Here is a 23,110-nt window from a genome sequence, read left to right on the forward strand (position 1 = left end):
GTTTATTTTTGAGAGAGAGAAGGCACACAAGCAGGGAAGGGGCAGAGAGGGAGACACAGAATCCGAAGCAGGCTCCAGGCTCTGAGCTGTGGGCATACAGCCAGATGTGGGGCTCGAACCCACGAACGATGAGTCCATGACCTGAGCCGAGGTCAGATGGACACTTAATGGACTGAGCCACCCAGGCACCCCTTCTCCAGGTATTCTGATGGCAAAACATAGGATGCTCAGAGACAGAAAGGAAGCTCTGAACTGTTTCTTGTATAAACAGATTCCTCAGGCATCACATGGGCTTCAGATAGAGTAGGAAGGGTGCACAGGAGGGGTAGTTCTGTTAGCTACTGGAGTTCACTACCACCTCTTCTGAGAAGAGGCTGGCAGTAATAAAATGGGACCATAGAAGAGATAAGAAATGAGGACAATGTGATACCCTAATTCAGACCAAGCAGGATGAAACTCCACTTCTTTGAAAATAATCAAGTTACTGTTCAAACGTTAACGGCAACATAAAGAGGAGGGAGAAGGGAATGAACCTCTTGAGGCAGAAGAGTGGAGCTGACAGGTTAATAGCAGGGATTGGGAGAAGCCTTCCATTTATAGAAATGAAAACAGACATTTAGAAAAATATCCTGAGGTAGGGGGGCTCCAGGGATGGGAGTGTGGCAGGGACAAGCCAGATAATTCCTCCAATGCATCCGTGTGCCCTGGCCATATTTTTAGAGCTTAGAAATGTACAAATGGCAGGCAAGGGGTCTCCCTTTCCCCCACCGCAGACCCTGCACAGCCTGTCCGACCTGCAGGGTGCCCTTTGTCTTTTCATTCTCCAGCTAAAATTTCAAAGCCTTCACAGCCTTGGCTTCTAGTATTTATGACTGCAGGCATTCCCACTCATGACCAAGACTTACGCTCTTCTCCAAGTCTGACAACCTGAGCCAAATGTCTGGTCCTTTGAACATTCTCGTTCTCTGGACCTTATCTTGGTCTACTTCCCTGAGTAATCAGGCAGCTTCCTCTTGCCCCCCACAAATGGAGTCTCCCTCCAATATATTGCATTCATCCGCTCAATGATAAGGACTCCCAGGTGTGTATTTCTAAGTGAACTTTTGTCCTGAACTCAGTCTAGGTACGGCCTTCCTCACAGGCACCACTGTTTACCCTCTCACGCCTCCTAGCCAATCCAACTGCAAAGTCCCACTCGTCCCCTCTCTCAAATCTATTGTTGACCTAGGCACACATGCCTCTCCTCTCCATTGCCACCAAGTCCAGGCCACCCTCGTCCCACCAGCACCCCCTGATATCTTCATCTGTCTTTGCATTTCCCCTTCTATAACCACTGACCTACAAATTCATTCACAGACGGATGTTGAGTACATATTCCACTTTGTTCACCACTGTTTCCCCATCACCCTCAACAGTGCCCAGAACATTGGAAGGTGCTTAACAAATAAGAAGTAACTGCTACAGGGCGCCTGGGTTGCTCAGTCAGTCAAGGGTCCGACTCTTGACTTTGGCTCAGGTCATGATCTTATGGTTTATGAGTTCGAGCCCCAGCCGACAGCCTGACAGCACAAAGCCTGCTTGGGATTCTCTCTCTCCCTATCTCTTTGCCCCCTCCCCAACTCGCACACACATATGCTCTTACTCAAAATAAACTAAGAAGAAAAAAAAAAGTAACTGCTGGACATCTATATACCTAGATTTCTTATCCACGCCTAAATCATAATAGGTCCAAAGCTAAAACATTTTCTCCCTGTTTCAACTCTGAAGTATTTCTATTTTCTAGCCACCACCTAGACATGAAACCTTGGGAGTCTTTTACTCCTGATACATGCAATGTTATTCAATCATAAAAGATTTTACTTCCATAATTTTTTTTTCTCACACCTATGTTCTTCCTTTCAATCAGCACTGACCAACTAATCAGAACAGGGTCTTAATGGATTCTTCTGCATGTATTCTGAAACAGCAATGTTTCTAAACTGCAGCTGATGAAAAAAACCACAAACTACTTTGGCTCTTTTTTTTTTTTTTTTTTTTTTTAATGTAGAACGCTTCATCCTGGCGTCCATGGCTCTCCAAAGCCTCCCCTTCCATCTTATTCCTACACATTCCTGATTTCTAATCAAATGGGACTATTCACTGTTCATCTGGACAGGTTTGATCCTCCCCCTCCCATGGTTTTTCATTCCCAATTATAAACATCAGGCACATATGGGCTCAGTAAAGTTTGCTGAACACCTTATTGAAATCCTGCTCATCCTGGATGATTCACCTCAAACGCCACTTTCTTCATGAAGATTTCCTTAACTGCGCCCCTGCAGAGGTCCCCCCCTTTTCCCAGTCCTTATGGCACTCCCACCTTCCACTGCCGCACACGGTATCATCGGTTCGTCTCTCATTCCTCTGCTGGACTGAAAGCTGACACAGTGGCTCTTGTCTCCTTTGTTCTGCTGCCGTATCAGACACGATGTCCTGCATGTGGCAGGGAGCCAATAAATGTTTGTGGACTTAAGCTTCTGTAATTCAACTCTGCAATTCTATTTCTCTACAGATTCTTTCCTTGTTAAAGAAAACAAATTCTGCATCATCAGGTTCCACAGATTCCAATTATTCAATGCTGATGGCCAAGTGAAGGAGACCCAGAACAAATGTCTCTCCCCAGACTGTCAAAAGAAATGTCGGGGCGCCTGGGTGGCTCAGTCGGTTAAGCGGCCGACTTCGGCTCAGGCCATGATCTCGCGGTCCGTGAGTTCGAGCCCCACGTCGGGCTCTGTGCTGACAGCTCAGAGCCTGGAGCCTGTTTCGGATTCTGTGTCTCCCTCTCTCTGACCCTCCCCTGTTCATGCTCTGTCTCTGTCTCAAAAATAAATAAAAACGTTAAAAAAAAATTTTTTTTAAATAAAAAAAAAAAGAAATGTCAATCTAGTCCTTGCTTTCATGGTCTTCAATCAAGGAGCAAAAACCCCTTCAATCAGGGGTAAAAAAAAATAAAAAATAAAAAGGTTTACAAATATATCCAGCCTAATACCAACGCTGAGATTTTGAGAACAGATTTGGCCTAGGAGCTCATATACAGAGAGGAGGGGGCCAAACAGGCCACAGCACCTGAGATTCCTTGGTAACAACAGAGGACATCCAGGGCTACCCTGTCGGGGCTGTGGGCAGAGGAGGGGCACAACCACCCAGCGTGCCTGTCACTGTGCTGGCACTCATTAGGTCCCAGACCCCAGTTTCCTACCGAACTTGAACAATGAAACAGTGCATCACGTGGCTGGGGCTGGGGACAGTGCCAGGCTCTATTGGCAGAGGCCAACGAGCTCTGTAAGCCTTGCCCGTGGCCCGGGGCCGGCTGGCACAACTAATACAGACACACCTGAGGGAGGAGAAGGCATTTTCATAGGAGTCACTGGAAATGGAACTTTAGGCAAAGGGCCTTCCGGCTTCTCCTCTTCCTGCCTGACTCTATCTCCTGCCCTCATAGGAGGACCAGCCAGGTGTTCCTTCCCATCTTCAGACAGATCTTTCTAACCCCAATCTCAAAGGCCCCTCCTTCACTCCTTCCCACACAACCCAAAGGATTGGTAGTCTAGGAAGGCATAGACTAGTTTCATCAATAAATCAATTTATTTAAAAGAATATGTTACAATTAATTACACTAAGTGACATTACCAAACAATTTTAGAGTGGTTAGCTGTAGAACAAGGAATGAAAGAAACACTGTTAGCCATTATGTGTCTGTGTATTTTCTCTTCACATTTCTTAAATCACAAATAAAAAATACAAGATACTGCAGTGAAAATACAATTAGAGTTTGTCAAATAAATTAAAAGTGTGCATGGCCTGGGGAAAACTGAAGCCCAGCTCACTGGCTTAAAAAGGGGACATGATATAAAACCGGGGTCTAATTTAGCAGCTGGCCAAGTGCCTCCAGCCCACAGCACTGCCCTCTTTGCTCCTGCCCTTCCCCAGAACCCTAAGCACCCCCACACTCGAGATTATTGCTGAGGACTGAGCTGCCGCCCCGGGGTGAAGCCTGGCACGGCGCTGGGGGGCAGAGGGGAGGCAGGCGGGTGGTAGGACTGGAACGCGCGAGTTCCGCCGCTGTCACTCTTCTCTCTCCGAGCACCAGCCACACTGTTCCCCCACCCCTCTTCAAAGGGAAGCTAATGGGACACACTGACTCTGGCAGGGGAATCTAGTGGGGTGCTGGGCTCCAACAGTCCAAATGGTCTCTGAACTGATCCAGCCAGAAAGCACGATGGAGACAAGGGGGGCACAGTAGTCCCTCCAGGTCTGGAGACTTTGGGTCAGCCAGGATACAGACCCCTTGAGGAAAACTGTCTCCTCGGAGCCAGGCTGTAAGGGGGCAAACTCTGAGAGGAGAGAGATGTGTCCCCTCCTGTCAATGCCCTGTACTGCAGCTCCAGGCACTAGGTTTGGAGCTAGAAGGGGATAACCAAAGCTACTAGCCTGGGTGACGACAGGAGAAAACTAGACAGGCCAGGCCTAGGAGCTGCCCTCAGCAGACAGCTGGGCTGAGCTTAGGCAGAGGGCAAGAGGAGGGCAGGAAAATGGAGAGTAGAATAAAAATATAAAGAGCAGAGAGCCCAAAGCATGGCCCAAGGGAACCTTTCTGCAGGGACAGGTTTCTCAGGGCCTGCATTTTTCCCTGATCTATACAAAACTCTGAGCTTTTACCAGAGGATAGAAACTGAGTGGTAGAGGGGAGGACAACAGATCAGGAAGACCCTGCAGGCTCTGCTGGGGCAAAGGAGGGGGGGGAGGGGAGCCCCTCCATTTTCCAGAGACAAACTGCAAAAGAAGACTGGGCAGAGGGCTCCCTGGGCAGAACCCAGGACTGAGAACCATAGCAGGGATTAGGGAGAGGAAGTACAGAACAAGGGTGTGGGGGGGGGGGCGGGGAGGAGTGTCACACCAACACTGCTTCATGCAAAAAAGAGCTTGATCCTACGGAGCCACAGTGACCTCTGCGCGCCGGTCCAAGAGGCCTGCTGTGGGAGGAAGGGGGAAAGGTACTGTTGGCCAGGGGCTCCCTCCTTCCCCGTCCTCACTGCAGCTTTTACTGGTACAGCCAGTAGGGGCTGTTTCTAAACAGATTCTGCCAACAGGCCAACCACCCATGCGTGGCGCCCTTGCCCAGTCTCCAAAGCACCGAGTGCGTGCTCTGCCAAAGGAACAGAGTGGCACCCGCTCCAAGGGGCCTCAGACCCAAGGGCACCCTCCCCCCATCTGACACCTCACACCCAGAGGTCAGCAGTGGGAACATTGCACGGACTCCCAGATTTGTCCATTCATCTCCCAGTCTGAGGGCACAGGGGCAAGCCGCTGCTGTGTTTGCAGTGGGAAAAAGCTGGCACCAAAAGCCTCTTTGGCGTCTTGGAGTGGGGAAACAGATCTCCTTTCTAGGGCCCTCTGGCTCATTATTAAATTCACTTAAGCCAAAAGAAGCTAATTCTGTATCAAAACTTTCAAATCGGGGATCGCTCTCTGCACCTTTAAACATTGAGCATTCCTACGTTCTGCACTGTGATCCCAACTGGGTTTGGAGAAAGGGAGGGAAGACAGATGTCCTGTATGATGGACAACTGTCCTGGGGCAAGCAGCCGCCAGGGTAACAGAGTGAGAAAGGAAAGTGGCCTCACAATGATCTGCAAAATCAAGTCACCAAAACAGAAACTTCAAACCACTCCGCCACTGCTCAGTGGAGTGACTAAACCTGGTACGGTGGCCTCCCAGTTAGAAAAAGCCAAAGATGCCACCCAGTGGAGGTTTTGTGTAGAGAGTGGAGAAGGGAAAAAGAAAAGAAGGCTCGTGGATGTGTTTCAGCAGCATCAGAGTCTGACTTCGAGCTCCCAGTGCAGTATCTACAGAGCCTGCCTGAGAGTGTTGCCCCAGCTGGTGAGCCCGGCCCCCCAGGCCCTGGGGTGCAGCTCTTAGGGCTCAAAATCCCAACATGAGATGCCAGCTGGTAAGCCTGGCCCCCCAGGCCCTGGGTGCAGCTCTTGGGTCTCAAAATCCCAAGGTGAGACGAGGAACTCTTTGAGAGACAGAAAGGCTTTCCTTCAGTCTCCTTTTCATTAGAAGTTAAGATCCAACCCAAACCGACCATATCCCTACTGGTCCTTCCTGGGTCCTCAGCTGGCTTGGATGGGCACTGGTTTGGCTGGCCCAGACCACTGACTAAATTTCCCCAAGGCCTTGGGGACACTGTCAGATTCCTCCCCAACACAGCTGTTTAAGGAAGTCACAGAGAATGTAATGGTTATGGATGGTTACTGGTCAGGAATGGAGTGGGGAAAAGCTTAGGTACACAGGGTATTCCTTCCTTCCTTTCCCCTAAGTCCAATCTTTGTGCCTAAAGGTATTGGCTTTAACTCTGGTCCCTAGTACTCTGCCTGCTTCAGGAGAAATGGGAAATGACAACCATGAAATGTTTCAGGTTCCTGTGGCATCAACCTCCTGAGCCCACCTCTCCCCTCCATTCTAGGTCAGTGGAGAGCACACAAGGGGCCCTCGGGAAGCAAGAAGGAGATGGGGAGTGTGGCTAGAAAGCCGTGCGTGGGAGAGAGCTGGGCCAGGAAAGCTGTCTTGGAATCGAGGACCACACCAAGTCTTCAGACTCTCCCTGCAGATCTGCAAGTCTTGCTGCCCTTGAGAAATACACCTCAGTCTCCTCCCAGCAGCTTCTTGGAAGATAAAGAAACTATGCTCCTTGCTCCTCAGACTCTATGCCAACCCATAAGCCAGAATCTTCACTCAATACAAAAAAGGGGGAAAAAAACCCAAGCAGGTTGTAAACTTTTCGAGTCCTTCATGAGGAGAGGTATTTTCCCAGTAAAATATTTTTTTTTCCTTTTTAAAGTTTGTTTCAAAATAAAGAGAGCAAGAGAGAAGTCATGAATTCTAGTGAAAGGTGTGTAAAAACACAAGCTAAAAAAGGTACTGCCATCAATATGAAATTTAAAAAGAAATATATATATGTATATACGTGCAGCTAATTTGTGTATATATAATTTTTACATACATACATATATATGTCTGAACAGTGCAAATGGATGGAGTTCATAGTTCCAGTTTTAAAAATATAGTACAAGGAGAGTCTGTTGGTGTGAGGCCCAGGTGAGAGGATAAAGACACCTTTGGCGCGTGGTTGGGCTTAATTTCCTGTCTGAACTCAGCTGCTCCCGGTGCAGACCAATCTGTCGTTCTCTACCAGCTCAATTCCAGAGACATGAAACTCAGAGGGATTATTAATAGTATTTAGTTTAGGGCTTTTGAACATAATGACTTTTTTCCTTTTTCTCTTCTTTTGTGTTAATGGTTACTCTGACACAGGAGACGGAAGGGGTGAGAGGATGAGGGTGAAGAGGAGGGGTGAGGGAAGGCTAGGTGGCCACATCCCTCTGCTGTGACCTCGCCATCCGGAAAATGTTCTGAAAGGAAAACAGAAAACAGTCACTGGGAAGCCTGAGGTATCTGCATCTCTCCCCTTCTGGAGGCCAGCCTCAGACAGACACACAGACGCATGGCTGAATGACTCCACCTCACTGGCCTCCACCTCTGCTACAACTTCCCATGTGGAAGCATAGCCTTTTAGACCCAGAGAGGAGCTTAACTATTAATAATCTGGTTCAGCCTTCCCATTTTACAGATGAGAAAAGATGAGAAAACTGAGATCTAGGGGAGGCTCACTTGCCCAACACTGCAGGGAGAAAAAATGCTGGGAGGGAATCGTCGTCTGATTCTCAGAGCCCGGTGTTCTTCCTACTATACCAAGAATATGAATTTCATGTTCTTGACTTTACCTTCTGAACTTCAGAAACATTTTCTTTGAGAATAAGTAACTAATTATTCAGAATCTTCCAAATTCTCCAGCACTGGCATAAGGACAGCAGTAAAGCAATAGTGGAAACCTTCCCACACACATGCATCCCTGGATAGCCCCGACGGGCTGTCAGGAGTCATCTAGTCAGAACAGCTAAAACTGGGGACAGCTGCCCTTCTGGGTCAGGAACAACATAGGCAGTGATTGGATTAAAAAACAAAAACAAAAACCAGGCAGAGGAGGGTCCATGAAGTCACAGGAGGTGGAACAGCCTGCAGCCAACAGCTACCCTCTAGACAGAGGAAGAAGCAGGGCTTTTCTCGTATAGTCTATTCAGCATCCAAAGGCTGGAAGAATAACCAGTCTCTAACTAGTATTCCTAGAAAGACAGATGGAGGTGAGGGTCCCAGATATCTGGCCACAGGCCTATCATTTTAAACAATAAAAGATTGGGGCGCCTGGGTGGCGCAGTCGGTTAAGCGTCCGACTTCAGCCAGGTCACGATCTCGCGGTCCGTGAGTTCGAGCCCCGCGTCAGGCTCTGGGCTGATGGCTCAGAGCCTGGAGCCTGTTTCCGATTCTGTGTCTCCCTCTCTCTCTGCCCCTCCCCCGTTCATGCTGTGTCTCTCTCTGTCCCAAAAATAAATAAACGTTGAAAAAAAAAAAAAAAACACAAAACAATAAAAGATGAAAAGGCCAATTCAAGATTGCTTCGAATTACCTCTTTTCTCCACTTGAGCTCACAGAACACCCTCTCGAAGCATTCGTGCATATAATTAAACTGAAAAACAAAACAAAAAACATAACAAAGACAAGATAGTGACGCTGACTTCTTATGACCCACCAGGCACCACAGGGCCATGCCTCTGAACCCCTGCCCCCAGTCTCCCCACCTTCCCAACCTTGCTGAGCACCACAAGAACCCCTTCACTAGTCTGGGGCCCCTCCTAGTGGCAGCTGTGAGTCAGGCGGGAAGTGAAGCTGCCACTCCCAGTCTGTCCTCAGGACAGCCAGGAAGAACCTGGGGCTCTAAGGCTCAAAGACAACTGCTATGGCTGCAGCCCTCCCCATTTATGCGCTCAGCTGGAGAACATCAAACCCAATATACTTTCCCAAGAGTGCTTCCAGTCTACCACTCACATATGGTGTGAAGATTTTAACCCATCGAGGCTTCTTCTCTCCTCGTGCATACTCGAAGCAGAAGGCCATTCCTTCTTCATCCGTATCCCATCGCTGCATCTCGTCCCATTCAAATGCTATTACCTGGTTCTAAACGACCAAGAACAGAGTGTTAAGTCTGAGAATGCTGGGCACCTGAGCTGAGATGGTTCTGGGCCAGACAGCAGAAGACAAGGGAGTGAGTGTCTGAATCATGTCAATAAGACTGAGGGAAGAATGAGTCCATGTGAGCAGCCAGGAAGGTGAGGATCCTTGTGGACCCAGTGCTGATTTACCTGCCCCATCACCATAGTATGGATTTCATCTCCCCTCCTGACAGGAACGAAACCAGAGTGGGTAAGTGGCAGTGTCCCCAATGCTCCCAGCCCTGGCCCCATGCTGAACTGTCACCTCCAGCTGTCCTTCTTCAGTGCAGGCATGCAGTTTAAAGTGCGTGATGCTGATGGCTGTGATAACGTGCCCCTTCCTCCTGGAGTCACAGGCGCAGTGGGGGAAGATGATTTCATTGTAGCCCTCACAAGTCCTCAGCATGTTGAGATACTGGAAAAAAAAAAAAAAAAAGGTGTGTGTGTCTGTGCGTGTGTGTGTGTGCGTGTGTGTAACAGGGTTACTATGGAACTAAACCACCACGAAGAGCTGCTGGGATGTCACCAGAGAAAGAACAAAGAGAATCCTCTCACCCAGCAACCTGAAGACTCTGGTCTTCACAGCATGACCAGCTCTAAGAAGGGCCAGGACTCCAAGCCTATTCTTTGTTCCACTTCCAGCCCCACCTCCTTTCTCTGCTTCAAAAAGTACACAAACGAAGCCAGAAGAGGTGCTGTGACCAAGACCCGTATGTCGAAAGGTGAACTCACAAGGCTGTTTAGGCTGCCCCTCCTTTCACTAGCATCCAGGAAGGGACTCAAACTGATCTACATGACTGAGTAAAGGGAGCTCATGTCTCCTCACAAATCAAAAGTTACAAGAACCTCAGTGACGAGGAGTAAGCTACCCCCAAATCCCATACTCATAACATGTTTAAGCCAGTCATTTTACAGAAACCCAGAGTCACAGGAGACTTGCTGAAGGTCACAGGTAATAGTAAGTGGCACAGTCAGGATTAGAAGCTAGGTTTAATTTCATGGCCACTGGTCCTTTATCGCCAACTAGGCCCCAAATCAGCACCACCATCCCCTGATCTCCAGTACACACGCCTCCTTAAACATCATGTGGACCAAAATCGAGTGGCATAAATGACCCTCAAAGGTACAATGCTACAAGACTGATTCAGAGAGGACTCTAACTCAGCTCTCTGTCCTTTCTCCTCTACAGTGAAGACTGGCCTCTCTTTCACTCAACTCACTATTTTGAGTTGAGATGGGAGAGTAAAAGATGAGTGGGAAGGAGAGTAGAAGAGAAATAAGGAAAAGATGATTTAAAAAAAAAAAAAAGACACATGGACTCTGAGCCGGTTTCTCCTCAGGGACTGCCTAGGAAATAAGTAAAGAACCTTGAGTCCCTGTACCCATGGCTGCCCAGCACACAGGCCAACAGGGCGCACTAGGAACATGTGGGGAGTGTTGGAGAGAAGACAGAGGCACAGCACCCTAGCTGATTTCAGCTAGATGGGCAGGGAGACTGGAACACATTGGAGGGTCACCTTTTGCCCAAGAAAGAAGAGACCAAGGGACCTAGGTACAAAAAGGGCCCTGGGCAACCGGCAGCTCTAGTACCAATGAATGGCACTAAAGACGGTCACTACTGCCCCAGAGATGGTCTGGGAGGACTTAAGGACCTAGGGAAAAATCACACCACATACTCCCTTTCCTACCTTGTACTTATTTCTGTTTAGGTAAAATAATGGCAACCTTGAAGGAGAAACATTATAAAAGGACAGCAAGAACACAGCGACAGGATCAATTCAGAAGTGCCACAATAACCGACTTGCTTTTTTCTCAGTTCTCCTTCCTTCTATCCCACTCCTCCACCCCCTATCTCATCACCCTTCCTGTACCAGGGAGAAAAGTAGCCACTGCTTGGGCCTGCCAGTGGCACTATGAACAAAAAATATCTCTGGCCAGGGACAGGCAGTGCCACAGAATAGAACTCTTCTAGGGTTGAGACAGGAAGCAGTACGAGGAGTGGTCAGGAGCCTGGGCCCAGACCACCCTGGGCTTGAATCCTGGTTCCACCACTTCCTGACTCTGTCACCTTGGATGAGGCACTTGCACTCCAGCCAAATTACTAACTCCCAGGAGCTCTAGTTTCCTCTTCTATAAAAAGAAAAGAATAACAGCACCTACATCACACAGTTACTTGTGACCATTAAAGTATTTAGCACAGTACTTAGTACATAATTAGGTATTCAATAAAGGATAGCTTAAAAAAATAATTTTAAAGGCTCCATTATCCCTAGCCAGAAGGCTCAACTATTTTCTCTCCAGGGAAAAGCTCATGCGAGTGAGACGGAGGAAACAGGAGTGGTAGAGAGCAGAAGGTTGCTGCAACTGATTAATGGGTACTTGGGGGGCTAAATGGTACTATTCTTCCAAATTCCTTACATACTTGAAATTCTCTACAATAAAATATTAAAGGCAAAGAGAAGAGTCCCTGCATGCCAATGCTCAATCCAAGGCGCCCCCCAACACAGTCATGGGGAAATTTCTGTGTGCTCAACAAGCAGCAGGTACTGCTCAAAGGGGCTCAGGGAGGCGCCTGCGTGGCACAGTAGGTTAAGAGTCTGCCTCTTGATTTCCGCTCAGGTCATGACCTCACAGTGTGTGATACTGAGCCCTGAGTAAGGCTCTCTCTCTCTCTCAAAATAAATAAATAAAATTTAAAAGAAAAGAAAGAAAACAGATTTCAAAATTGCTTAAAAAAAAAAAAAGGGTGCTTAGGACCTCTGCAAACGCTGGAAGGTGTCACGCAGCCTTAAGACTGGTTCTGCTCACGTCCTTTACCAAAAAAGCCTTATGTATAACACATTTCCTGAGAGTTCTCCTCTTTAAGAGGCATCACTACTGCTCTAAAAGTATCTCTGGAGCACCTGGGTGGTTCAGTTGGTTAAGCGTCTGACTTTGGCTCAGGTCATGATCTCACAGTTCGTGAGTTCGAGCCCCGCTTCGGGCTCTGGGCTGACAGCTCAGAGCCTGGAACCTGCTTCAGATTCTGTGTCTCCTTCCCTTTCTCCCTGTCCCTCCCCACTCATGCTCTCTATATCTCTCTCACAAATAAATATTAAAAAAAGTATTTCCGCCTTATTCCTAATGGGGAGCTTGACTTTATTTATTAAAAAGAGAAACATGCAGACAAAGGGAGGGATTAGGAAAAGACACCAGGTGAGGCCTGGTGCTCAGCATACCCTGAACTCTCTGTGACTCTGTAAGTTACTCTGCCTAGGGGCTTCCCCCTGCCATCTGGAAATAAAGGACACTGCTGTCAGCTTCTTTTCCCTGTGACAGCAAAGAACACATGCTTTGAAGCAAGACAGAAACAGGTTCAACTTCTAGTTCCACTTCTGATAAGCAATATGATCTTAGGTAAGAATCGTGATCTCTCAGAATCCACTTCTCCTCTGTAAAGTGGGGATAACACCTGCATGGTTGTTATCAGGAGGAAATGAGAATACACATACTGTGTCTGGCACAGTACCAGGCACAAAGTATGTGCCCCTCTCTCTCACCTTTGAATCAAAACACTGATTATCCCTCCATATTCAAGAATGTAATAGTCCTCGAAAGCAAAAGACCTTCAGAGGACTTCCTTTTTTTTTTTTTACATTTTATTTATTTTTGATAGACAGAGACAGAGCACAAGTGGGGGAGGGGCAGAGAGAGACGGAGACGCAGAATCTGAAGCAGGCTCCAGGCTCGGAGCCGTCAGCACAGAGCCCGACACGGGGCTTGAACTCACAAACCGCGAGATCATGACCTGAGCCAAAGTCAGACGCTCAACCAACTGAGCCACCCAGGCGCCCCCAGAGGACTTCCTAATAGCATTAAGTTCTAAAAATAACCTGAGTGGAATCTGGTGACAAGAGAGAGGTAAAGTCTCATTTGGGAAATATAAGGTTTTTCAAAGATTCTCAGGTCAGGCAGTACTTCTCAGTTTTAGACAAAGTTCTACATTCCTAGATTTGCACAAAGTGTAAAGAGAAGAAATATTTAAATTTTTATATACATCCAAAGGTTGTTTATTTTTTTTTTTTTGAGTTTATTTATTTATTTTGAGAGAGTGTGTGAGCAGGAGAGGGGCAGAGAGAGAGAGGGAACAGTGGAGAATCCTAAGCAGGCTCCACACTGTCAGCACAGAATCTGACGTGGGGCTCAAACTCATAAACCATGAGATCATGACCTGAGCCCGAAACCAAGAGTTGGATGCTTAAGAGCTACCCAGGCGCCCTCTACATACATCCAAAGTTTCTTTTTTTTTTTAATTTTTTTTTAACGTTTATTTATTTTTGAGACAGAGAGGGACAGAGCATGAATGGGGGAGGGGCAGAGAGAGAGGGAGACACAGAATCCGAAACAGGCTCCAGGCTCTGAGCTGTCAGCACAGAGCCCGATGCGGGGCTCGAACTCACAGACCGCGAGATCATGACCTGAGCTGAAGTCGGAGGCTTAACCAACTGAGCCACCCAGGCGCCCCCATCCAAAGTTTCTAAAAGAAGAGTGAATTTTTGTTTTCAACCACATTTATTAAAGTTATATATTTAAAACACAAAATTGTCCTGTCCATTCTCCTTTCTTATTTAAGTTTTGACTGGCTAAATATGTATCCTATACTATCTTCCTTGATCCACGTATCATTTAGATGAGGACCCACATTAGGCCAGAGATGAGGTAAAGTATAGCACAGGACATCTTATAAATGTTCAGTGTTCAGCAAGATAAGTAAATATAGAAACGGGACAATTATTAAAGCAGAGACTCAGTACTTAACAGAATAAATACTTTAGGTTGAGTGGGTTGAGATCCATTCTAGAGAACTCTCTGTTCTCCCAAGCAACCTACTAAGAATCAAACCAGGTCTAAAATTGAAATAAGGGCTTGAAGGGAACCTCAGGAGCCAACTCTCCCAAGCCCCTAGAATAGCGATTCTGAAGCAACTTAAGTTTTAAAATCACCAGGGTGCTTCTGTAAAAATCTTTACAAAGATTCCTAGGTCCTACCCAAGATTTTGGCTTAGTAAATGTGAGATGGGGGTCCAGAAAGCTGCATCTTAAGTAGGTTTCACAAGTGACTCCCATGTAATTGAGGTGAGGACCACACTTTGAAAAACACGGACTTTCACATATATTGCCTTATGTGAAATCTTAATTAAAAGTCATATTGAGAGGGGCGCCTGGGTGGCTCAGTCAGTTAAGCGTCTGACTTCACTCAAGTCATGATCTCATGGTCCATGAGTTCGAGTCCCAAGTTGGGCTCTGTGCCAACAGCTCAGAGCCTGGAGCCTGCTTTGGATTCTGTGTCTCCCTCTCTCTCTCTGCCCCTCCCCTGCTCGCGCTCTGTCTCTGTCTCTCTCTCTCTTAAAAATATATATTTTTTAAAATAAAAAAATTATATTGAGAAACACTAACAGAAATTTTTTTGTCAGTTTAACAATGGTAAATATCAGGCCACTTAAATACAAGAAAAATGTAAGTTATACACATCTACTGTTTGTGTGAGTCAAAAAAAAGAAAAAAAGAAAAAGAAACAAAATCTCTCTTGTATATTATATTCTCAACCATCCAAATTTGAGATTCAATCTACCTTTGTAAATAAGTAGAAAACAAAACCATTTTTTTATCACACTGGGAATGTTTTAAGAATTTTGGGAGTTTTTGTCAAGATTCTACTTGACAGCTGGCAATCTGAACATCCTCATTTTAAAGAAAAGAAACTAAAACTGAGAAGTCTGTTGAATTGTTGGAGGCCTCCCAGTAATTTGGCAACTAACAGTGATTTGGCCTAATCTTAGGCCTATCAACCATATTAAGTTGCTACAGATAATGGAGTCAAGGTGTATGGGCTTGGAAGGGTCCATCTGAGTTGGAAGTTTCAATGTACTGAACATGACCGCTGGCTAGGCTAATGTCTTTGAACACTAATACTTGAATACATTGAATACAATTTAAACTTTTCAAACTCTGGTGGACTTTATATAAAATCTGATTGCAGTATGATGGGGCTAGTACACACTTGTTTGTTGGCACTAGGTTTTTAAGATAATAGAATTCCATTAATGTTTAAGCATATCTTATACTCATTCCAATGACCCAAAAGGAAAACATCAACTGTACTCAGTTCTTAATTGAGTGATAACAAGATACAAACTTGAGTCTAAAAGTAATTTTGTAATAGATTACCATGCTTGTTAAATTCAGATTTTCTATATATTGCCACAGAACAACCCAAATCTACTTATATATTTTTTTAGCACTTTGTACTGTGCCTGGCACACACTCAGTACTCAACAAATATTTTTAGTTGGATACATATATGGAAGTTATTGTGTTTGAAGTACTATATGTACAAAGAAACAATCCCATACTGATAAAAGAAACAATATATATCCCATACTGTCATTATCAGTAGCCCTTATGAAATTACTTTGATTTGCCGCCTTTGGCAAAGGCAAAGAAATATTTCAGAGGCTGATGATCCTTCGGTATTTGGTCCTTTTCGTCAAAGATGCAGAAATGCTGATCAGAATCATGCATTAATATACAGAAGACAATGCCATGATCTTTAAGAACAGGTGGGAATCGAGTTTTAAAAGCCTGTTTCTCACATAGTAAAATTGCCTTTACCAAAATTCTGCCAAGACCTAATTCTATTTAAAAGATTTTTGTGTCTATTCTAGCCTGCTGGGATGCAGAACACTGATAAATGGTTCCCTCATCTCTGGCAGTTTTCTAAGGCAAACAGATTTATTACTTTTTGTCATATAAGTGATAAAATAACTATCTAGACATAAGATTAGGGGCTGAGTTCAATGGCTGACTTGTTTGCATTCTTATTCCAACGTAATTAATTTAGACAGAGAATGTTCCCTCATAAAAAATGCACACAGAGAGGGTACAAAAGAAATTCAAGTGACCTATCAGAATCATCACGAATACAGTAATTGTCTTGTGAGAAACCATGAAAAATTATAATTGGAAAAGTTTCAACTATATGTGAATTTGCAAAGAAAGAAAATTTAAAATGCTATGAGTGAAAGTTTTTGTAAGCAGAGCGTCCCTTACAAAATTTTTTTTGACAATTTCCATCCCTGTATTTATGGCAGGTGCAAATTGAAAAATAATTTTATTTTTTAAGTTTATTTATTTATTTTAAGAGAGGGAGAGAGCACACATGAGTGAGGGAGGGCCAGAGAGAGAGGGAGAGAGAGAACCCCAAGCAGGCTCTGCACTGCCAGTGTGGAGCCCCACATGGGGCTCAAACTCATGAACGGTGAGATCATGACCTAAGCCGAAATCAAGAGGTGGATACTTAACCAACTGAGCCACTCAGGTGCTCCTGAAAATTAATTTTAAAACATTTACTGGGGGAAAACAAAAACAAAAACAAAACATTTAGGTACTACTATAGGCAGCACCCCCTCAGCACTCTGTGATGATGAAAATGTTCTGTATCTGAGCTGTCCCGATATGGTAGGTACTTACTCAACACTTGAAATGAGGCTGGCACATCTGAGGAACTGGATTTTAAATTTTATTTAATTTAAATGAATTTAAAATTAAACTTAAATAGCCACATGATGCTAGTAGCATCTATCAAATCAAACAGCACACATATCACACTGACCAAAGACACTACTGAGCATTTTAAGCAACTGTAGAGAAGGAAGTTGTAAAGACAATTTTGCAATTGCTAAATCACAAATAAAACAATTTCTAATGTTAAAAATCTAAATATCAACTCTTAGAGAATTGATATCTATGAAATGTTTTGTACATCTTTTGTTTTAGAACTTTCTATCAAAAAATAATACTCAGTTATTACTAATAATAAAGCTATATACACATATATAGCAACATATCTTCTCATGTGCTAATGGAGGAACATAATGGGTATGTTACATCTATATCCCCTCCTTTTTTTTTTTTTTAAATCAATTAAGCCACTGACCAGTTGTATTATCTCTCAGAAATAACTGGAACAACAGGTTTAAGAGATATAAGGAGATTATGGGGACATAAACCTACCATGACCATTTTCCTTTGTTCATACAGCTTCTGTAACTGGTAGGACTTTTCCTCTGCTTTGATATAACCTTTTTTCACATCATCAACGGCCTGTCACCAAAACAAGGGCAGGGAAGAAAGGAACATCAAAGTCATTATCAAGCACATTCTTGACAAAAGAGATATAGATTTATTTCAGAATAACTTTTACCCATTTGGACCATCATAATCACCACCAGTGAACTCTGCCACGTGGATATATTTATTAGAATAAGCAGCACTTAAAGAGTGCCCAGTATGTGCTCAAGAACCGTTCTAGGCACAGGAGGGATCTTGTTTCTCATGTTAAGAGATTTAAATTCCACTTAATTTATACAGTGTAAAGATGAGAGAACACTGAAAGATAGTCCATAATTGTTAAAGGTAACAATGAGGTAGCAAAGATGTATGATAGTAAGTGATACATGTAGTCAGGATAGCAGAGCTTTTTGCTAATTGTAGTTATCAGGAAAGCCTTGATTGGACTCCAAAGGTTAGGCGGACAGAATAAACTACAAACAGAAGTCAGGAATGTGTTTGAGCTTAAATACATTCAGGAGACAGATCTGTCTGATTTAAATAAAGGGTATGTGTCAGGGGACAACAAAAGATAATGCTGGATGGGTAGGTTAACAGATTATGAAGGATCCCAGAGAACAGGGACAGGAATTTAAACTTAAGGACAGCAGCACTAAGACTACTGGAGCTAAAATAAGCAATAAAAATGTGTGTTATTTTTAAAAGAAAGATTGATTTGTGTATGAGTGCCAAATGAATCAAGATAAGAAGAGAATGAAATAAGGGAGAATGACAACGTTATAGTGCTTTAAGCATGAAGTGAAACAAGACTGTAAACTAGGGTGGTAGCAACTGGAAGAGAGGAAGTAATAAATCTGAGACCCCATGCGGACAAAAGTCCCCAACAGGACTTGATACAGGCACGAAGGTACCTAGATAAAATACGCTAATTCTAAACTACTCCTGGCTCAGCTATATGAAACGTGCATCCCCTTCCCAACTTCACTCTACCCCAAGAAAAGCTTTTAAAATCCAATAGAAGGGAAAACTCATCTTTGGAAGAAAAAGAAAAAGGAAGGAAAAGAACAAACACAATCATTTGTCCAGGGCACTCGGAATCTAACCTCAGTGTTTTACTACAAGGACAACTTTTGCAGGCACCAGGCAGGGACCCGCTTGAATCTTTACCAGAAGGCTGCTAATTTCCTTAAGGTAGAAATCTATCCCTATATTTAAGGGAAACTATTTGCATAACACAGTGAGTTCAGGGTGCCTGGTGGCTCAGTCAGTTGAGCGTCTGACTCTATTTGGCTAAGGTCATGATCCTGGGGGTTGTGGGATCATGCTCCGTGTCAGGCTCTGCGCTGAGCATGGAGCCTGCTTGGGGTTCTCTCCCTCTCCCCCCGCACCCCGCCCCTCTCCCCTGTTCCCACTCTCTCTCTCAAATAAAAAATAAAAAATAAAAATAAAATAACACAGTGAGTTTAGAGTTAAAGTCAAAAGACTAGTTCAACTTCTACCTCTGTCACCTATGCTTGAGTATGGGTATGGGTATGGTATGTAGCGGGAATGTGGGAGGAAACGTATCTAGAGTCTCATCTTCTATACTAGGAAATCAAGAGATACTGCTTGATTAAAAAATCAAGTAGGAGCAATATAATCAAGTTATAACAGAGAAATGGAAGTAAATATAAAACAAAACCAACAATAACAAACAAAAGCTAAAGGAGGTGAAAATGGTTGCCTAAGGGAGGGGGAGATGAAGACAAACAGGGTAACTAGTATTTTTCACAATAACCTATGTAGAACTATTTGATGCTTTAAACTTTATGTATGCATGATTTTGATGAAAAAAAAATTTTTAACAAACCTGGTTACTTTTTAAAAACGGTGTTTTTTTAACGTTTATTTTTTGAGAGTCAGAGAAAGACAGAGCATGAGTGGGGGAGGGGCAGAGACAGAGGGAGACACAGAATCCGAAGCAGGCTGCAGGCTCTGAGCTGTCAGCACAGAGCCCGACATGTGGCTCAAACTCACAAACCATGAGATCATGATCTGAGCCGAAGTCAGATGCCGACTGAACCACCCAGGGGCCCCTTGATGAAAAGTTTTTTGAAAGGTATATAGCCATATGCTAATTTCCTGTTGTTTAAAAAAACAGTAATAAATTTATTCTTTTTAAAAAAATTTTTTTTATGTTTTACTTTATTTGGGGGGGGAGGGGGAGAGAGAGAGAGAGAGAGAGAGAGAGAGAGAGAGAGAGAGAGAATGAATGTGAAGCAGGCTCCAGGCTCTGAGCTGCCAGCACAGAGCCCAACGCGGGGCTCAAACTCACGAACACTGAGATCATGACCTGAGTCGAAGTCGGAGGCCCAACCGACTGAACCACCAGGCGCCCCAGTAATAAATTTATTCTTAACTCCAGCACATCTTTACTTCTTAAATTTATTTATCTTTTGTTAAATGGGTTAGAATATTTTATTTCTTTTTTATTTTTTAAAGATTTTATTTTTTAAGTAATCTCTACACACAATGTGGGGCTTGAACTCACAATCCCAAGATCAAGAGTCACATGCTATACTATAGACTGAGCCAACCAGGCACCCCGGGATAGAACATTTTAAAAATGTAACTTAACTAAGATCCAGGAGGCAAAGCAGCTTGTCCAAGGATTCACATTGAATTGGCAAATAACTCACTACATACAAGCATAAAAAGCAATCAGGCCTTTCCAGGAAGATCAATTCACCCACCTGATGAAAAAAGTAGGTAACAGCAAGGTCATTGTCATTTAAGAGGATTTCTTCTTCTGTCGTAAAAAGCCACTTTCGAATGGTCAGGCAGGTGCCTGGCACAGCTGATGTGTAATTCTGGACGTAGAGTTTATGAGGAAATTCATTAGGTGCCAGCTTACGTACTGAAGAAAAGACCAAAAAAAAAAAAAAAAAAAAAAAAGGAAGAAAGCTAGAGATTAAAGATATATAAAGAATTTCCCTAGCATAAACTGTGTAAAGCAGACTAAGAATGGCAGGCTATCCTTAACCAGAACATCAGGTTAGATCCATCAAGCAGCCTGCTATGGGACCACAAAATAACCATTTCTCTACCTAAATGTATCCCTTCTAACTATGACTATGGCCAGTTGAGTCTTAAACTGACTGAAATCTATCACCTGTATGACACATCCTTCAGTTAACATGCAGACTGGGCAGACAGCATCTATTCCAAAGTCAATTAAAATATCTTATCTATTATCTGGTAAGTTACAGTGATGTCCACTGAACATCTTTAAAGCAAGCCTCTCCTCTTACCCAGCTATGGAGCAATCAGAGTCTCTCATGTGGCAATTCCCTTGTTTGTTAAGAGCTGAAAGGCTCTCCCCAATCCCCATCCCCAACTCTAAGACATTCATCAAAGTGAAAAATGTCTTCTGAGTAACGTTTCTTCCTCTTCCTAACAATGCACAGGCAGGATAAAACACTATCACATTTAATTTCTATATTGCTTTTCTTAAGAAAGGCTCAGAGTTTTTTCTTCTTTTGATGCTTACTTGACTTCGTAACACTGCAAAAAACAGATTTAATATTTCCCATTTTATTTCTTAACTAAAGCTTAGAAAAAAAGGATAAGATTAGAATCCAAGTGCCCGGTTCCCTAGCAATCCTTTGTAACATTTATATCTGCCTAGTTAGACCATAGGGAGTTGGGAAGATGAAAAATAATAAAAAGATGGCTGCTTCACGGAGAATCAACCTTGTTTTATCTTGACCAGGGATGGCAAGGTCTGATCAATCAATATTATCTATCGTTTCTGGCCTTAGCCCCATGTATATGTGATGTGGAAAAGACCCATAAACTATAGGAAATCTATGTCATTCATAGCAAGCACTCAGACTTCCTCCCTTTTGTGATCTCAATGCAACCAATGTGGCCACCATCACTAGCTTTTATAAAATAACATATGAGAAACTTCCTGCAACATGCAATAAAATTTCCTAGAAAGAGAATGTATATTTATATGGAAACTTAAATATATGCATCAACGCAAAGACTTTTAAGTAATGTATCTTTTTCTGACTCCTGAAAATAAAAAGCTATTCTTAACTATCTACAAAAAGCATAAAGTACACCAAAATAAGTTGTGGCTAGATAGAACACCCCTCTTTTTGGCTATTTCATTGGAATATATTACTTTTGAACCCCTGATTTAAAATAAGTTCATGAAGTATCTGTTTCAGTGCTAGGTATAAGTAAGTTATACTTACAAAAGAGGAAAAAGGATCATCAGTGATCAGACACCTTTCTGACTTGGGCGTAATAAGATTTGCCTGGTCTGCTTGTGGGAGACAGTCCTAATGAGTGTGATCTCCCCTTGCCTTCAAGCTCTTCTTCTCTAAGCAAATAGTTTCAGTCTGACGGCTTCCAGGAGCTTCAGTCTGATAGTATTAGAATAAAATACTCACAAACAAAACTCAGTATTAGCCGACTGACACTTACCAAAGGAATGATTGATCACTTCAAATAAGGCAAAGTAATTCACCGTTGTACTGTCCATGCCAACCTTTGCTGCAATAGCCTATAGGGTAAACAGGATAGATTTGTTTCAGGGTAACTAAATCAGACAAGCTATGGGAAAAGACAGGTATGTGCATGTGCAGGGAGGAGAAGGGAGGAGTTTTGCCATCTCGGCTTCACATGAACTAAATTCATGGTCTATACCTTTTCTTTTTGTATGTATGTGTGCACACACTCATGCATACATATGTATGACATAAAAGGGGGAAAATACCTATATTTGACCGAAATAGATATAATCTCTAAGTATGAGTTTCCATGTCCAATTCAAGCTAATAAGCTATCCTTAAATATCATCTTCTTTCTCTGAAATATGATTTCATCCCACAAAAGTCTTTTTTAACAGCAATTACAAGTAATGTGCTTCACAAGAACAGACCTTAAGAAGAAAATAAATTCTTAAATATCCAGTCTCATACATATAACCTACATTTATATTTATTTATTTGTTTGTTATTTACTTGTTTTCATTCAACCTACATTTCATACAGGCTGTTAACATGCAAAATCTTTATCTTTGGTTCTTGAGCCGAAAAGAGTTTGTCAATTTTGTTCATGTTTCACGAATTGTTCTTATTTATTTTTTGGATGATCCATGCCTCAGGCTGAGGATCTCCATTTCCTAAGAATTACTATCATCGATATCCACATGAAAACAGCAAAATGTTGTGACAACAGAGACATATTAAACAAGTATCAGTCCTCCTCTCTAGGAGCTAATATGACAAAAAGCAATTGAAAGACTCCATGTACAAATAAAACTAAAATTACAAATATCAACAAAACTCAAAAAACACAAAATAGTACCACAATTTCTTTTCAAGATCAATCCCAATATAAATAAGGTATTAATTGAACAAAATACAATTGTGGAATGTCAGTGGCTCAGTAGACCAAGTATAATTATACCATTCTCATTCTCATCCCTGATGACACTATAAACGTTCTAAGTTACCATTCTTTACTGCAGTGAATGGAAACTGAAATGCTCTCTGGGGTTGGAAAATGGTTTATAGCTACAAGTCTCAGTAAGCGGATGAAGAGAAAAGTGCTGCTCCTCACCAAAAGGCCTTGCTAGAGACAATTTGGGGGCGAGAGGGAGAAACAAAGAATACAAAACAAAAACATTAGCAACTTGTAAAATTAACATTTTCCTTGCAATCACTTCACCCTTTTATAATTTCAGAAATACCTTGAATTCTGCACATACCCTTTGCCATGGTATACAGTACATGAGTAAATGTATGGGGAACACATTTTTTGTTTGCTACAAAGGAACAATAAACATTAATATCCAGA

The 23,110-nt window shown here is 43.3% G+C and overlaps 1 protein-coding gene across 1 annotated transcript in view; it reads right to left on the reverse strand.

Moving 5' to 3' along the window:
* Positions 1-3,605: 3,605 nt before the first annotated feature.
* Positions 3,606-23,110, reverse strand: part of SNX27 (sorting nexin 27) — a 69,424-nt gene continuing 49,919 nt past the window's right edge. Inside the window, exons 6-12 of the mRNA XM_047085468.1 lie at positions 21,734-21,812; positions 19,990-20,153; positions 17,201-17,290; positions 9,415-9,564; positions 8,986-9,114; positions 8,567-8,626; positions 3,606-7,454 (exon numbers count right to left, since the gene is read on the reverse strand). Coding sequence (XP_046941424.1) covers positions 7,407-7,454; positions 8,567-8,626; positions 8,986-9,114; positions 9,415-9,564; positions 17,201-17,290; positions 19,990-20,153; positions 21,734-21,812 — 720 coding nt within the window. The 3' untranslated portion in view covers positions 3,606-7,406. The remainder of the gene's footprint in view (positions 7,455-8,566; positions 8,627-8,985; positions 9,115-9,414; positions 9,565-17,200; positions 17,291-19,989; positions 20,154-21,733; positions 21,813-23,110) is intronic.

Source organism: Lynx rufus, unplaced genomic scaffold, assembly GCF_022079265.1.
Source record: "Lynx rufus isolate CCGP_SWC_20201006 ecotype Redwood Valley unplaced genomic scaffold, mLynRuf1.p SCAF_2, whole genome shotgun sequence".
In the NCBI taxonomy this organism is placed as follows: domain Eukaryota; kingdom Metazoa; phylum Chordata; class Mammalia; order Carnivora; family Felidae; genus Lynx; species Lynx rufus.